At 42.2% G+C, this 18,277-nt stretch overlaps 1 protein-coding gene across 4 annotated transcripts in view; it reads left to right on the forward strand.

The window, feature by feature from the left end:
• PHEX (phosphate regulating endopeptidase X-linked) overlaps positions 1 to 18,277 on the forward strand; it is a 97,185-nt gene that overhangs the window by 16,507 nt on the left and 62,401 nt on the right. For all 4 annotated transcript variants that reach the window (XM_035116147.2, XM_035116149.2, XM_035116148.2 and 1 more), the window contains 2 exons: positions 16,301 to 16,387; positions 16,930 to 17,156. In XM_035116147.2, the coding sequence (XP_034972038.1) occupies positions 16,301 to 16,387; positions 16,930 to 17,156 (314 nt within the window). The remainder of the gene's footprint in view (positions 1 to 16,300; positions 16,388 to 16,929; positions 17,157 to 18,277) is intronic.

The raw sequence follows: 18,277 nt of genomic DNA on the forward strand, positions 1-18,277 counted from the left end.
ATTTTCAGGATGGGGGAGAAATTTGATGCCCTTTGCATATAAATATGAATCTACCAAATTTGCAGTTTCCAAAACTATACGCAAAATGAAACACAGCTGTCCTCATTTATACTTATTTTGCAAGGCAGGTCTACAGCTAAGTAATGTAAACAAAAATGTACACAAAAATGCATAGATTAGACTACAGTGTGCGTAAAAATGCATATATTAGTGGAAATAACAAAAATGTCTGCTATTAGGGAAAATGGCTTTGCAAAAATGTGTATATTAGGCAAAATTGCATTAAAATGTGTATTTTAGGAGAAATTCACACTAACATGCCAATGAATTTTCATGTTTTAAAAGCTTCACCGATTTTATCTGTTTTAATGATGATGTTATATATGTGTGTGTTTTAATTGTTTTGTGGCTTTTAGCTGTGCTTTATCTACAAATTTATTTATATAATAAATATATTATTTATACCCCACCCATCTGGCTGGGTTTCCCCAGCCACTCTGGGCGGCTGACAGCAAATAGTAAAGCATCAAGCATTGAAAACTTCTCGATACAGGGCTGCATGTCGATGTCTTCTAAAAGTTGTGTAGTTTTTTTGATCTCCTTGGCAACTGAAGGGAGGGTGTTCTACAGTGAGAGAACCAGCAGAAGACCCTCAGAGGAGGACCTCAGTGCTGAGCGATGGGGGTGAAGACATTCCTTCATGTATACTGGGCCAGGATGGTTTAGGGCTTTAAAGGTCAGCACCAACACTTTGAATTATGCTCTGAAACGTACTGGGAGCTAGTAAAGATCCTTTAGGACCAGTGTTATATGGTCCTGGCAGCTGCTCCCAGTCACCAGTCTAGCTGCCGCATTCTGGAATAGTTGTAGTTTCTGAGTCACCTTCAAAGGTAGCCCCAAGTAGAGCTCATTGCAGTAGTCTAAGTGGGAGATAAATAGAGCATGCACCACTCTGGTGAGACAGTCTGCAGGCAGGTAGGGTCTCAGCCTGTGTATCAGATGTAGCTGGTAGACAGCTGCCTGGACAAAGAATTGACTTGTGCCTCCATGGACAGGTGTGAGTCCAAAATGACTCCCAGGCTGTGCACCTGGTCCACCCCCCACCTGCCTCCCTGTCCCCCCCCCCCCAAACCAGTACTTCTGTCTTGTCAGGATTCAACCTCAATCTGTTAGCAACCATCCATCCTTCAACCGCCTCCAGACACTCACACAGGACCTTCACTGGTTTCAATTTGAATGAGAGGTAGAGCTCGGTATCATCTCCATACTGATGAATACCCAGCCCAAACCCCTGCTTGGGGTTGGATACTTCTTTGATTAAGTGGTTCATAAATATTCTAAACAAAATCAATAGATACTTCATAATTTACAAATAGTTTAGAAAAAATATCCAGAGCAACAGATTTGTTCTGTTAACACTGCAGAAATACTTGCTTTCTTAAATGTGCATGGCATGTCTCCTGGGCTAGCAAACTGGAGGTGTTTGCTGCTGTTTTGATGTATGCATGTGTCAAGGGTGATTAGTACAGATAGACTTCATTTAAGCTAAAGGGATCAATTTTGCAGTGTATTTTTGCCAGGTGCCATGGACTTTAAAGTTCTAGAATTGGACTGACAAAGAATGAACTGCAGATGAGCACTATTCCAAATTTGAAACTATGGCCTGGTTTGCATGACGTGCTAAGCCAAACTACGACTTGCGTAGGCTCATGGAGAAGAGCTCACTTACACTTTGTTCCTCCTTGGTCTTTTTTACTGCCAAACTACACTGAGCTAAATTATGGTTTTGCTTAATGCGTCATCTGAACCTGGACTTGTGGTTAAGCTTTCTCCTTACTAGCCAGAAGCAAACCGTGGTTACTGCTCATGGTTAGCAAGAAGAGACCTTAACTATAAGCTCAAGTTCAGACTCCATGCTGAGTCCAACTTGGATCAGGAAGAGCAAAATGTCAGTGAACTTCTCTCTTGAGAGCCTGCAGGTTTGTGTGGTCCCATAGTTTGGTTTACCGTGTTGTGTGAACCAAGCCAATATAATAAAATTGGAACAGGACCGGTCTTGCACACTTATCTTTCATACATAGCAAATGCTTGGAATCTTGACAATTGTTGGCATTTCCCCACTGGAATTACCACAGGTATTCCCCCCCCCTTACTTCAGAATTAGGGAAGGTTTAATTTATGGATAAAGGATATCACCAAACAACGACCTAAAAATGATTCAAATAAGAGCAAGGAAAATAAAAATTACCCGCAACAATTTACAAACAATAACAAGGTCCCCAAATGCTGTTAAAAGCAGATTCGGAATGAGGCAAAAGACAATTGAGTCAATCCTAAAACAATGTTTACGCAGTCTCTTGGTCTGAAATGTATTTTTGGAATCGGATGGTGGGAAAGAAGTGTCCGAGGGAGTAGTGGAATCTGGCAACACCCTTGGAATGGTAAATAGACATGTCAGTTCAACCTCATACATCTCTAAAGACAAAGGGCAAGACAACATTTTGACTTTTGTTTGTTTGAATTGTGTAGCAGAGGAAACCAGCAATCTCTGGCAAACAGGATTCTATAAATCTGAGCTTTGTGTCAGAATGTATATATTAGGGGATATTTTATGGAGTTTTGCACTTTGCTTTTTAAAAGGTTAAGCAATCCTAATGGCATTGCATGGAGGTCTTTGCTGGCGTGGAGAGAAATGGCTGTGCCAAATATTGCTAACAGACCAGTGCAGCAAATGTACAATTGTTAGTTACTGGTCTTAGTGCAAACCCTAAGGGGATGCCTTGAAAAATGTTAGTATAATATACACATACACAGTTAAGGTTTTAGTCACCATTTAGGTTCTGCTCAGGTCTTCCTCAGCGTTCCTCACAGGGTCTACAGATGTTGACTGGCCTTGGTTGCAAAGACAAACCTTTTGGTCACCAGAACCCTGCATCCTCCTCATCCCTGATCTTGGAAAGTGCCTCTGCATGAAGGCAGAGATGATCCTCTGCTTCACTCCCTGACCTCTTGCTCAGGGTTGCAGTGCAGTAGAGATGGCACCATTGTGCAGCACATTAGCAGTGACCAGGCTTAGTGGATTTGCAATGCCTGAGGGCTTCAGGGAGTGTGGGAAAGATCACCACCCTTTTCCATTGATGGAGGTGTCTGCCAGATCAAAAGCTTTTCCATGAGCTGAAGGCACATGGTATCACACACAATGACTCATAGTGCACTTTTTCATAAACACACTAAATGTACACAATTCCTGGATTAATAAACTTTTGATGGGTTTTCAGAAGTAGCTATTATTTATTTCTGTTTATTTTTATTAAGTTTCTACCCTGCCCTTCCAAAGGAACCCAAGGTGGCAAACAACAAGAAATAAAACAATAAAAACATATTTGGAACATATTACTATACCAAGCACTGCACACTGCTCACAGTTGTTGAATGTAAAGAGACCAGGAGAGTCACATTTTTCTGGACCTTGCCAAGTTTGGGAGAGAGAGGATGTGTGTGTGTGTGTGTGTGTGTGTGTGTGTGTGTGTGTGTGTGTACCAAACTACATGATGTTTGGCATTAAAGTATTTCTTTTTTTGAGAGTGAGCAAGTGAAATAGTAAATATGTTCCTCCTTATTACATTTCCTGGCTAACGTCGCTGAATTGGGCTCTGCCCTTTCTGTGGCATTTGGGAGTACTGCACATATTAGACTGGTATTTAAATGAAGGTGGTATTTCTTTGTGAATCATGTAAACAAACTTAGGTAACCAAACAATTGACTGCACTTTGACCAGATAGCAAATAAATAAATGCACAATTGTTCCCATATGGCTCTGCGGGAAGCAATAAATAATCACTCACATCCCTAAATCTCAGCATTGCATGGGAGATCATTTGGAATGGTGGGAAAACTTTTGTACATAAGTATTTTCAAGGCTTTCCAGTAAATTGCTAGCGATGGGAGACCTTTAACCCTGTATTGATCCTTGGCCTAATTCTCATTCCTTCTATTTCTGGTGCTCAGTCTGCGTCATCGCTAATGTAGCAAAAACTGCACCTAAACCATACATGAGTGGGTGATACGTACTTTTGACACTTTCTTACCCCATAACGGCATGGATAAAAGATGTAGCCATCTGTACAATAATTGGTTGATCCCAGTTTACCCAACTGGCAAGAGATATTGCACAACTGACATTATGGTATCTGTTGAGACAAAAATCCCACTCAGCCAGTGAAATCAGTTCATAGTTGAGCCTTCTAAAAAAAATTATTTTTTAAAAAAATAAAAACTGTATGGTAGGAAACGCAGATAATTATGTAGGTTAGACAAACGAGCTGTCTTTGTAATGGCTATGTGGGAAACTGGGGATGAGTAAAGGAGATCATTTTGGTTCCTGAGAGAGGTTTTTATGGCTGCACATGATATAAGCCACAAGTTCTTTTTCCCCACAGACTTCTTTTGGGCGGGAGAGGCCACCATCTTTGTGTGAAGAGAGTTCATGCTACTGGATCAGACAGTTTTATTTAGCTCTGTGGTTGCATGTTATTACAAAATATTTATGGAAGGTTTATACCAGCCTTGTGCTGCAGCTTCCATTTCCTTCAGAATGATTCATTTGCCTCTCTGAGTCAGGGGTGCCAACAGGATTTTCTGGGTCCTGTACACTGTATGTGGATTCCACCCTCTGACCCACCTGCAAAAGAGGACACAGATTTGCACAACACTTTCATATGTTTTGTGCCACATGCAAATTTGTGTCCTCTTTTGCAGGTGGAGTGGAGGGCCCAAGAATAAATTGGTGGCCACACACGTAATAAAATGTCTGACAGATGGATTGCGAAGAGGTCAAGCTTTCCTTAAAATTGTATTCATATACTAGAAAAGGCTTAATGTGTTTAATTCCTGCCAGCCACACAGCTGTTAAAGACCCAAGAGCCCTGCTTTCTTCAATACCAACTCTAAACCAAAGCCTAGTCTGCAGTTGTACTTCCACTTACCTGGGAGTAAGCTCCATTAAACACAAAGAAACTTACTTCTGGGTAGATATTGGACTTTAAATTAACTATAAAGTGACTTCTGAATAAGTGCCTGCTCTTTGGCTCCCGCACTGCAGGACACATGCCTAATCTTCTTTGCAGTTTTCATGTTTTTTAATTTGCAATTTGGAGGTGGGTGTGGGTTTGGGTTTCTGGCAAATCCAGGGCCTAAGGATTTTAGGGCCAAATGACATGCTATGTTGAATTTGTTGCTGTGATTGTTCTTAAAACTATTCACCTCAGGGGCCATTCAGGATCAATACCACAGAAGGCAGGAAAGAGGTTTGGGGTTCAACCCTCTCACCCTGCTGTGACCCTTACAAAAATTGCCCTCTGTAAGCTGCTACATGGCACAAAGGGGAGGCTCCCATCAGCACCATGGGCTATTTCAGAAAAGAGATGAATCAAGCTGTAACAGGTATGAACACTCAGTGTTGTTGGTTATGGGCAATTTTAGATTTAGAAGGAATTTCTATAATGTTGTGTTGTTGCTTTGAGGCTGAGGAGAGACCTTTTCACCATAGCAATACTTTTGGATTAAGGTTGGCTGAGTGGTGCAGAAATTAAGGTTGGCTGAGTGGTGCAGTAGCTGGAGAAGAGGAGATTGAGGGAAATGCCTCTGTAAATTCAAGGAAGTGGAAACGTGTGGGACAGGAAAGAGTGTGTGACTCTGAGAAGGTGGATGATGTGCTCTTTTAAAATGGGCTATAGTCTAGAAATTTGGCACTATTTGTGCCTACATTTCATGTTATTTTCATGAAAGCTTCCATATTATTTTGAAAATATTGCACATCAAAAGTGCTTCTTATGTGGAAAAGAAAGAACATTAATAAGAACATAAGAATGGTCTGCTGAATGGCCCTTCTAGTCCAACATCCTGTTCTCGCAGTGGCCAACCAGATGCCTGTGAGAAACCAAGGAGCAGACCATGAGCAGAATCTCCCCTCCCTTGGTTTCCAGCAACTGGTTTTTGGAAGCATTGCTGCCTCAAACTGTGGAGGTAGGGCATAGCCATCTTGGTTAGTAGCCATTGACACCCCTCTCCTCCATGAATTTGTTTAATCCTCTTTTAAAGCCATTCAAGTTGGTGGCCATCATGGGCTCCTTGGATGAGCAAGTTCCATAGTATGACAATGTGCTGTGTGAACAAACATATTATTTTATCCATCCTAAATCTTACAGCATTCAGCTACCTTGGATGTCCACGAGTTCTAGTGTCACGAGGGAGAAAAACTTTTCTCTATTCACTTTCTCCGTCCCGTGTATCGTTTCATAAACTCTAGAGGTATCATCATTCTTTATTCAGTTTAATTCTCGTGAACTGGTGGTTGTTTTCTTGGATTATCATACCAGTTTCAATTGATTTATGGTTAAATGTTCGTGAAATCTCCCTGGAAGTACATATTAATTAAATCCTCATTAATTGCACATTAGAACTCATTGATTGATTGCTGCAAGTGCTAGATGCATTCATAATAGGGAACCAAGTGTCAAAAGATTGTTTTGGATAAAAAAGTATAAATGTCTACATAAATAAATTGGAGCACAAGGCTTCTATTCAGTGGAGTGCTGGGTTTGGGCTTGGTAGATTTGGGGTCCCGTTGTCTGAGATTACTCTCCTTTTATTTCTTCCTTTCAGTCACTGAACAATCTATCCTCAGTTCCGCCCCATCTTTGTTGCATGGAGCTCTGGCAAAGTGGCCTATGATTAGAATAAAAAGGCTGAGCCTAATTTTAGAGGCTTACGGCTGTTGTATTTTTATTTTCAGCTGGGACAGAATATACTTAGTATTTTGGATGTTCTCAAATACTCCAAATGTCCATCTTCTGTGTCTGGTGTGCCAGTCCTTGGAACTTTCAGTGAAGTAGAAATCTGACACTTGAACTATAATCCTCCCTGGAATGCAGTGGCGTCAAGTTGCGACACTATACTTAAGGTTTTTGTCTTTGTCAGGTCATGATTTCCAGGGGATAAAAACCACAACCATGACTTTGTGGGCTCTTTAGAAATGAAAACTGCCTCTCTGCCAAGCAATGTTGAAAAGAACAAGAGCCTTGTACCAAGTCAGATTTTTGGTCTCTCTAGCTTAGTATTGCCTACACAGACTGGCAAGTGCTCTCTGGGGTTTCAGACAGGGATCTTTTCAGCCCCTAACTAGATCTGAATCTGGGATCTTCTGAATGAAAAGGATTTGTTATATTGCGGTACAGGCAACCTTGCTCTCTCCCCACCAGGCAAGGTGTGTCCAGCAGTTTAACTGAGCCATCAAAGTGGTTCTCAACGTCCCATGTGAGTGAGTGGCCATTACTGGCCTTTCTGCATCTTCACTTTGAGCAGCCCGCTCTTAAACCAAGGAGATTTCTTACACAGCTGAGCTGCGCAAGCTAGATTCTGGGAAACAGTGTGGTCCTGAGTGGCACTGAGCTCTGGGAGACTTGTGTATGATGATGGATGGTGCCTTTACACCTGGTCTTAAATCCTTGCAGCTGTGGGCATGTGGTGAAAGTCTGTATCCACATTCAACTAGGAATAGAAGCTCACAGGATTGAAACGTAAAGAAACCTGTTTGTCTTAGAATGATATATTTTCAGTATGGGCAGGAGAGCATTTAGAAGATACTGGTCTGGATTTGAAGTTTATGAAGCTGGAAATGAGTGTTTGAGCCAGACACTTCTAATCTTGCCCTTCTTCTCCCCCCTCTCACTCCAAGTTCCTAGTTTGGATGAAGCCAGAGTTCCCTGCTACATCAGAACCAGGGGACTCTGTATTGCTGTCTGTTAACAAACTGGGAAAATAAGGTTGGAATGATTATTCAGACCAGGACTGAACATCAGAACATCTATTTATCGGGGGGGGGGGAAACCTACAACATCTATTTCTGATACCTTTTTGTCACTTTTAAATACCTTTTTTCTTCCATTTGAGGCTGTTCAGAAACAAAGTTGTTATGTCTGAAATGTAGAAGGGCTATCTTACCACTTTTTTCCATATATAGGCCTAGTCTGTGGGGTCCAGCAGCCCTCTGCCTCATTAGGCTTCTAATGGAGAGAAGTGAGAGAAAGTGAAGGACAAATAAGCGAATAAACAAATATTAAAGATGAAAAAGACTAATTTAATACCCACCATAGTTTTTGAGCAAAAGTTGCTGGTCTCTCAGATAGTTCATGTTGAACACATTCCTCCAACATCTCTATCAATTGTATCTTCTTCTGTCTCCCCATTCTACAATTATCATCAGCCATCCACACAACATGACCAATCCAACGAAGTTGATGTTGAAGAATCATTGCTTTGACACTGATGATCTCTGCTTTTCCAAAGCAGCTACTCTATTCCCAGCTCAAGAATGGAAAGCAAAATACGAGTGGACATCAAAAGAGATTTAAAGACGCTCTCAAGGCAAATCTGAAATAAATGCAACATAAGCAATGATTACTGGGAAACACTGGCCTGCAAGTGCTCCAATTGGAGAACAGCCTTTACCAAAGGTGTCATTGACTTTGAAGAAGCACAAACTAAGAGGAAGGCACGTTTAACAAACCCTTACGGTGATAAACTCCTGCCCAGACACCTATGTTTCCACTGTGGAAGGACGTGTGGATCCAGAATTGGCCTCCACAATCACGTACAGACTCACAATCACTTATGGAGAGCCAGTGTGGTGTAGTGGTTAAGAGCGGTAGACTTGTAATCTGGTGAACCGGGTTTCTGTCTCCGCTCCTCCACATGCAGCTGCTGGGTGACCTTGGGCTAGTCACACTTCTTTTGAATTCTCTCAGCTCCACTCACCTCACAGAGTGTTTGTTGTGGGAGAGGAAGGGAAAGGAGAATGTTAGCCGCTTTGAGACTCCTTCGGGTAGTGATAAAGCGGGATATCAAATCCAAACTCCTCCTCCTCCTCCTCCTCCTCCTCCTCCTCCTCCTCCTCCTCCTCCTCCTCCTCCTCCTCCTTCACTGTTAAGACTGTGTTCATGGAAGACAATCTTACTCAGTTATGAGAAGACACCTGTCATGGCCTGGGGTCTTGCCAGTGATGGACTTTGGGCTCTCAAATTTCAGCGGTGCCCTGTGCAACACTAAAATTTGCCCCTCCACCTCTCGTGCTCTGTTCAACATTATGGTGCCCCCTGTGGTGCTGGTGCCGAGTGCAGCCGAACCAGACACGCTACCCTAAAACCGCTTCTGCTCTTGCTATGAATGCTTTTTCACCTCAGCTCTATATAACAAAAGGTTTTATTTTTAATGCACACATGATATGTAAATAGATATGTAAATTGCTTGGCAATGTACGTTGTTTACATAGTTACTTAAGTATAATTGCTCCTGTCTTGAAAGGAATCACATTGCTTTTCATTTTTCTGAAGTGAAGTGTTGTTTGTTGACTTTGTATTATGTGCATACAAGTTGTTTGTTAATAGATGCTACATACCGTGTCTACTCAGAAGTAAGCCTGTCAGACTTCAGTGGGGCTTACTCTGCTTCCTGCTGTGAATTTTGAAGACGAGAAGACTGCCTTGTTCATTCTTCATCTCTTTTCTTGCCTGTTGCCTGAATCATTGCTCCTCAGTTGAAGCAGGAGGATTTCAAGCTGTCAAATACAAAATGTTTACTACAAACATTTAAACCATGAATTAGCTTGAACGTTGTGTTTCAGCAGATGCACAAAACATTTTCTGATATGCATTTATGAAACAAAATGTTACTTTGCAAAAAGGGCTTGTATAAGTGGCATTATACTGACATTCAAGTGGCATTCCTTGTAAAATGTTTAATGTAGCCAAAGGCATAGGGTCCAGGGAACAAAGAGCAAAATATCAACCACATGCCCTCCATGAGTTAAAGCAGGGGGTCATTTCTACCCCCACAGGCTCTCCATGTGGCTAGAAGCCTTGTCTTAAAGACTTCTAAATCAGGTGAGGAGCTCTCATAAGTGAACCCAACTCTCCACCCCAGATGCTTGCCTCTTGCTTAGTGCTAGTCCTGCAGTGAAAACAGCACTATCTGTACACAAGATGAGCTATGACATTTGGGGAACTCCCAAGTTTTGTAGAAGTACCGAAGATCTGTGTTGGGGGGAGGGGAACCCTAAGTGGTAGTGAGAACCCCCAAACAGCCCAACAAAAAGCTGAACATGCTCAGTGACATCAAATTGCTGACCGTTTGAGGAAAAACTGGATGGGTAGGAGAATGGAATGGAGTATCCGGAACAGGAGCACTCAATGCTACAGACAGCATGTGTAAAGTAGATTCTTAATTGGTGGGGGAAACTGAGTGATATGAACACCAGAGTGAAATTGTGCCGGCCTGTAGGCTGGGAAAGTGCCAGGATCTAGAAATAGCAAGTAAGATTAAAGGTAACGCTGAACCACAAGTATATAGTTAGTTAGCTTTAAAATAGATTTCTTTTTTAAACAGGAAAAAAGAACCCACTATAGTACTTCTTAGTTTTCAGTGTAGGTTGTATTTTGTTTGAACAGGATATGACTGATGGTTCCCCTCAGGGTGGGTAAACTGATGACCCTTTTAGGCCTCAATCCTTTATACACTAAGGGTCTAATGAGGCAACTATAAGTGCCGATGCCCCTTTTATTTCAGAAATGGCTTTTTGGGAGAGGGTGATCTTGAGAATAGGACAAGGTGCTTAATCTTTTACCCAAACACTGCATTAATGGTCCCTGTAGGGTTCCAAATGCAGAAGAAAAAGCAATTTAGAGCAGACTAAAATGTTATGTGGGCAAATTGTTAAAAATGCCTTGTACTGAATAGAGTTACATTTAAGATGTGGGTGGTGGTGGACCAAATAAGTTGTCAAGAAGAGAGTGGTATTCCCTGTGAAAATGTTTAAAGGCATATTGTAGACGTTTCCTACCATAAGGTCAGGGAACTGTACACAAGATTTCCCCATTATATCCTCACAGCAACCCAGTGAGGTGGGTTGGACTGTGAATGAACTCCATGTCTCACCAGGAATTTGAATATGGGTCTCCCCACTCCTAGCCCTAACACTACCCACCACCACTGCACTGGCTCTCAGGCTGTAATTCTTGCCTATGCTCGTTTTGTGATGTGCTTTCCTTGTAGTTCGATCTGTACTCGTGTCAGCATTGATTTATGCAGGGTCTCTATTTTGCACTCTAATGGAACCTTAGTCTCGCAGGTTCTTTGTCTTGCTATTTTGTGCACTTGCCAGAGAGTGTCAGAGCAGGCTGAGCATGATTTGATGCGGTTCTTTCCGCTGAGCTAGGTCAAAATAAAGGCACTGGCTACATAAGGCTCTTTGCCTCTTTTAACGTTCCTGGCACAAGGAACTGAGTTAGATGCACTAAAGCAATTTGCAGAGTTTGGAAGGCTTAAGAAAGAGCGCGAAAAACCTTGAACCTGCTTTGGAGTGCACAGAGTGACACTTGCTTAATGAGGCAAGTTATGGCATTCCATTGCCTTGGAGCACACTTAACAACTGGCTTTGGCACCTGCTGTTTCCATTTTATATTTCAAGCTGGATGTAAATCCTCTTCCAAGACAACCTGGCTGCTATTCACTGGAGTGTGTTATAGATAATTAGGTCAAGAGAAGGCCAGGGAACCCCCTAGAGGACCATTTTGATATGCTCTGGGGAGCGTATATGATATGCTTATGGTGGGGACTCAAGAAATCTAGCTATACAATTGACATTTACCGTTTTCTTTGTATTTTACTTGAGCTCATCTCCTTCAGTTTTTATTCCTTCCCCACTATTGTCGTTGAATTTGTAATCTTAAGCGAGGTGAATTAATTTTCATTGTTTTGGGCTATTTTACTTTTTTAACACACACACACACACACACACACACACACACACACACACACACAGTGTATTGGCCTGAATATAAGCCTCACTTTTTTCCAAATTCCGACCGTGAAAAGCTAAGTGCGGTTTAAATTCGCAGCCTTACAAAAATTGGCTTTTACGATATTGCTTGCGGAATTTTAAGGGAGTGGCTTATATTTGGGTATTGTCTTTTTCTTCTTCTTTCCCCTTGAATTTTAAAGGTGTGGCATATTTGGGCCAATGCAGTATTTATAAATATAATAAATGATAGAGCAATATACAAGCAGTACTATGTAACAATGATAAATTACCAAATTTAAATGTTGTCTTCTATCATTATGTATAAAGGTAAAGGTAAAGGGACACCTGACCATTAGGTCCAGTCGTGACCGACTCTGGGGTTGCGCGCTCATCTCGCATTATTGGCCGAGGGAGCCGGCGTATAGCTTTATACAGTTCAATAGTCAACATTCAATATTTATTTATTTAAAATCCAGGCAAACCCCCCCTCCCCACAAAAAAGGATCTGCTGTGAGAGCTGCTCCAGTAGAGATGATCTAATGGGTGTTTCGCAGTGCAGTTTTATGCATGTTATATTAGGAACACAACTGGAACCAGGGTACCTTTGAAGAGCCATATCCCTACAGGGGTCCCACTGTCACTACCTGGAGATTGCTGATCCTTGGCCTTGATTCACCTTCTGTTTCCAAGCATGCAAGCAATGAGTTGGAAGAAACAGTGGCACCCTCCATCAGCCATGTGTTCTCTCTCTGGGTGGCTTCATGGACTGGGGCCCAGAGGGAAAGGGCAAGTGAAGCAGGCGGCAGTACTTTGGGAAGGAGGGGGGCATTTGCCCAAAGGCCTCCTCGAACCTGGAACCAGCCCTGCTCAGAAGTAAGCTCTACTAGGTTTAATGGGATTTCTTCCTAGGTAATTGTGTCTAGGACAGGCACCCCCAAACTCGTCCCTCCAGCTGTTTTGGGACTACAACTTGCATCACCCCTAGCTAACAGGACCAGTGGTCAGGGATGATGGGAATTGTAGTCCCGAAACAGCTGGAGGGCCAAGTTTGGGGGTGCCTGGTCTAGGACTTCAGGTGCAAGATGTCCAAGGAACTTTAATTGCTGGTAGCTGCATGTTACTGACCTGGTTCACATTTAATGCTGAGACAAACTATCTGTGGCTTAGTGTGAATGTGCAAGTGTGCCAATACATAGTAAGAAAACCGTGGATGCTTTGCTCTTCCCTCAGTCCTCTATAAGCTTTGGTTGAGTGTTATGTGTGAACCTGGGCTCATGGTTTGGCTCACCCCAAACAAGGCTTGTTGGCTTACCGCTCCAGGTTTGTTTGGTAGAGACAAACCATGAGCCCATGTTTGCACCTAACACTAAGCGAAGTGGTGGCTAAGTGCACAATAGGATGACAGCATAGTTGCTTGTTCATGCTAAGCCGTAATTTGGCTTAGTATTACAGGCAAACCTGGCATTACTGATTGTCTAAGCATCCATTGGTTTATCCATGGGAAGATGTGTCTTGGGGCTGATTGCAGGGCCATAGAACAGGCAAAATGGAAAGGTAATGATGATTTACAAATCTGTTTTGTTGCATTTATACTCCACCTTTCCTCCAAGGATTCAAGGGTGGTGCATATAATTCTCCCATTTTGCTGTCACAACGGCAGTAAAAACCCTGTGCTATAGGCTTTTGTGTTTTATTTATTTCTAAGTCTTTCCACTCCTTCCTACACAAAGATCACTGTCCTATGTAAACCCTGTAGGGAGTGCAGCCTAGCCTTTCCCGTTCCCTTTTAAGAATTCAAAACTGAAACTCTTTGCAGAAGCCTAGGAAGCAGGCAGGCTATAGTATTCTATAATAAAGACAGATACACAAATAGCATGTGAGCTTTGGAAGGAACAGATAAAACCAGGTAGGCTGTGTACACATTACTGCTTACTCTGGCTGTAGTGCGGTCTCTTTTGAATCTGTGTACCTATGACAATACCCAGGGTCTAGAGCAATCCTGCCATTTCTGGTGCAATAACTCTGTTTTGATTTGGTTTTCCCCAAGCCAGCTTTAATTGAACTTGAACCCAGTATCCCTTTTCAAATAGCATTGAATCACAGGTGTGTGGGATTTTCCTTTCCTTTTCCCACCCCATCTCTGGGGCAGAGATGGAGTGGGGAAACTAACGAGGCAATTCCATCAGATGAAGACGTCACTGCCCAGTCTCCCACTTTGCCTGTCCGATGGGCAAATGCAACTTGAAACGCACCGAGGAAAAAACCCCTCACTGTGTTTTAAGCCAGTAATGTGTACACAGAGTAGAAATAACACCCCGAATCAGCATTGCACCAGGTAAAAGAATGATCCGATTCATTGCAAGTTAGCCTTTGCCTCTGTTATGGTATTTGAGGCAGTTCCGGGAGTGGGGAAACCTCTTGTTCCTCAAGCACAAATATAGCTTTGCCAAATCCAAGCCTTGCATGTCCACAGAGAGACCATATATTATGGTTAATTACATGAAATCTGATATGCTTCCTTTGGCATTCTATGTCTTGGAAGGGAAAAAATGCCTTTAGTTGTTCTTTCCCTTTCTGTGCTAATTACTGTATATATAAATATGACCAATTTCCGCCTCCTTTTGTTTTGTTAGTGGTGTGCACATTCTTAGTGTTGTCACGTGCATGGCTCTATCCCTTATGGACCTCTATCTTTTTATGAACCTCTACAATTAATGTGCATTGCAAACTAATGTTCTTGTTCAAGGTAGGCTTTACGTTTGTATTGCAAATGGATTGACTTTGCTCCATTCAGGACAACTTAGGGCACTTGTGAACAGTTTCTATTTTGTTCATGAGAATCAATACTGGCAAATTAAGGCTGCACAATTAAAGTGGAGGTGGAGTTCTTGTACAATAAACCTACCTCCAAGAAAAAAGAAAAGCAATTTTGGGAGGGTTTTTTTGGAAAGTAGAGTGACTGGAATTGGGGGATAACAATTGCTTGGCAGAACATCATATTACCTCCTCATCAACAAATCAGAATGAATGCTCAATAAACAGGTCATCTGGAAGGGGCCTCTGTTCCATGAATGCTTCCCTCAGATATTGGTTTGCTTTCATGATTTATAGCAAAGCTTTGTTCTTCTTGTAGCCTGAGATTTATTTGAAACATGGCTTAACCCTGGAACCTGTTCACTGTCTGAGCTTAGCTCTGCACCCTCAGACAGTTCAGAGAGGAAAGTAGGGATACGCAGCTTTGTGTTCATATAATAGTTTCCCCCCTCCCCCATAGTGCTTGATTGCTTGACACCAACTCAGCATGCACTTCACACATTACTCGCCATCTTGTATGTTCATCTGGCCATAACACAAACTGACTGTGTCATTTTAATGGCATATTGTGTTCATGGCTATATAAGAAGAAGAAAAAAGCATATGTCAGCTTCTGTATGTTCAGATCCCAACCTGTAACCTTGAAAATAAAAGAGTTACGTACTCTAATCCATTTCCAAACAAGGAGCTTGGGGAAACTCCAAGGTTTGAAGAAATAAACAAACAAACAAATAAATAAGATTCTTAGGGGAAACCGAAGAAGAGCCCATTGAGGATGAACGGTGCTCAGTGGCCATGGGCTGCTGACTGATTATTGGAAAGGGGGGCGGAATAGAAAATGGGAGAGTTGAATGGAGTGTCCTGAAAATGGGCACAGTTTGTTGGCTTCCTGAACAGTACCACTCCACACTGCAAGATTTTGCTGCAGGTCCCACTTGAATTAAGTATTAAGGAAGAGAGAGCCATTTACAGTGGAACCTCGGTTTTTGTACACCTCGGTTTATGAATTTTCGGTTTACGAACGCCGCAGACCCATCTGGAACGGATTAATTCACTTTCCATTACTTTCAATGGGAAAGGTCGCTTCAGTTTATGAACGCTTCAGTTTATGAACAGACTTCCGGAACCAATTACACCCATGCTTCGGGTTAAGTACACTTCAGGTTGAGTACTCCACGGACCCGTCTGGAACAGATTAATCCACTTTCCATTACTTTCAATGGGAAAGTTCGCTTCAGTTTATGAACGCTTCAGTTTATGAACAGACTTCCGGAACCAATTGTGTTCATAAACCGAGTTACCACTGTACTATGTGTCTTTTGCCTGGTACTAAAGCTTCAAAGCCTGCTCCCCTCCTCTAGAGTGAAGGGAAGAAGCTTTCAAAACGGAGGTTCTCTGTTCTTTGGAACCCCAAAACTTTTCATCTTAACAATGAAGCACTGTGTATGGGCCTAACATTTCCCGAGCCTCTAGATTCAAGAATGTCAGTCTTCCTAGACTACCAACATTAAATTCTGAAGAATTCAGGTTCATTGTCTAGTGATGTGATGTTCTGACCTATTGTTTGATGTTGGTTAAACTCTAGGATGGTTAAACTTGAAACTAATGTTTTCTCCTCATTTGACTTCACAGCTCTCCTTGAGAAACCTCTTAGCAAAAGGCGAGACAGTGAAGCTGTACAGAAGGCTAAGATTCTTTATTCTTCGTGTATGAATGAGAGTAAGTAACTTTTCATTTACAGGGTTACAGGTTAGGATCTGAATGTACAGAAACTGGCAAACACTTTTTATTTTCCAACGTTCTATAAATATCAAGCAATGAGCAGCTCTGAAACAAATTTCTGTTTTATGCATATGAAAGCATGCAAAATGTTGCAAAAACAGCATTTTATGACTAGTGCCAGTTATTGCTCTTCTGCCATTAAGTCAGTGCTAAATAATTTGTACTTTTAGAATGCAGTCCTGTACTTAGGCTATACTTACCTAGGAATAAGTGAGGCTTACTTCTCGGTAAACATGCCATAGATTGATTACACAGTATTCCCTGGCGCGTGGGATTTTTAACTATCATATATGTTTAATGGGACATTTCTTCTGAATGCATACCCATATGGTGAAATCTGATAGTTATCTAACATTACTACTGCTTAAATAAATTTATGTATACACATACTGTTGCTCTCCACAGTATTTCTAATGAGCACTCTTAAAATGCTATTGCCTGGAAGTTGTCTTCTGATGGCTTGCTTTTTCCATCTCCAGATAAGATAGAGAAAGCTGATGCAAAGCCTCTTTTGAGCATGCTGAAACATTCTCCGTTCCGCTGGCCTGTCCTGGAATCGAACATTGGGCCTGATGGATTGTGGTCAGAAAGGAAGTTCAGCATGCTACAGACCCTGGCTACTCTTCGTGGCCAATACAGCAGTTCTGTTTTCATCCGAATGTATGTGGCTTCTGATGATAAGAACTCTAATGAGCACATCATAAAGGTATGGTAGAGGAAATGATGGAGGTAAATGCGAGTTTCCACTGGCTCACTAAAAATATCCAGTGCTCCACATTTTAGCCATTATGTTCAGGAATTGCCAACTTTTGCAAATGGGCACATTTACAAATTGGAGAAACTGTTGTGGGGACACATGTGCCTGCACACTGCAACCATGCGCAAGCACATCCATGGCAGTTACCTCCCACAGACTCCACTCATCAGCAATGAGACTTAAAAAAGAATAGTGTTTTTGTTTCACATAAGTGTTATAGGGGTGTGTGAGTCAGGTAGAGAAATCATCCTGGAAATGCAAGAGTTAACCTTCCCTCTCCATCTGCAGTTTTCAGGAAGATCAGCCCCTGTTAACAACTAGGATTGGGGTGGGGAGAGAATTCCACCCCCTATAACATCTAGGATTGATGCAACAGGCTTCTTTGAAGCTTAATTATGGCAAGAAGTGTTTTTAGTGAGAGCGCTCCCTGAAAATTGCTCCTCCTCCAATGTAATTAGGCTTGAAATGAGCCTTGTACTGAGGCGAATATAAGATTTCTTTGAAGTCTAACTGTGCCATGGGGTGGTGTTATTTTGGCGTGCATGTATGTGTCGTATTTGTAAACTCTCCCCTCCAAACTGCCCAACTCATGCAGATAGACTTGGGGGGGGGACGACTTTCAATGAGCTATAATAGAAGGCTCCTTTCTATTTCAGCATGGGGGGTGGAGTTGTCACACCAGACCTTGTGTGTGCCAGAAAGGATTGCTTACTTGAATTTGGGGGAGATGTGTTTGTGGCTGGGTGCAGCTATGGCAGATGGGACTCCCTCCTGTGGCATGAGGGGAGTCCGCTGCTATGGACTCTCCTGCAGGCAGCGGGGCCAGTCATGGGGGATTTTCTGGGCCAGGGAGGGATTTCCCCTTCAGGCCAATTGGACAGCCTGGAGGGCTTTTGCCTGCCTCATAGCAAATGTCGCAACCAACCAACCAACCAACCAATCAATCAATCAAGTACTGTACCTTTATTGTCATCACAGTATAAAACGTTTCAAGTAACTGGAATAATGAAAAAGACAAAAGTGAAGCTATCATGGGTTATAAAGTCACACTATGGTCATGTGCACTTGGA

The sequence above is a fragment of the Zootoca vivipara genome, chromosome 4 (genome assembly GCF_963506605.1).
Source record: "Zootoca vivipara chromosome 4, rZooViv1.1, whole genome shotgun sequence".
Lineage (NCBI taxonomy): Eukaryota > Metazoa > Chordata > Lepidosauria > Squamata > Lacertidae > Zootoca > Zootoca vivipara.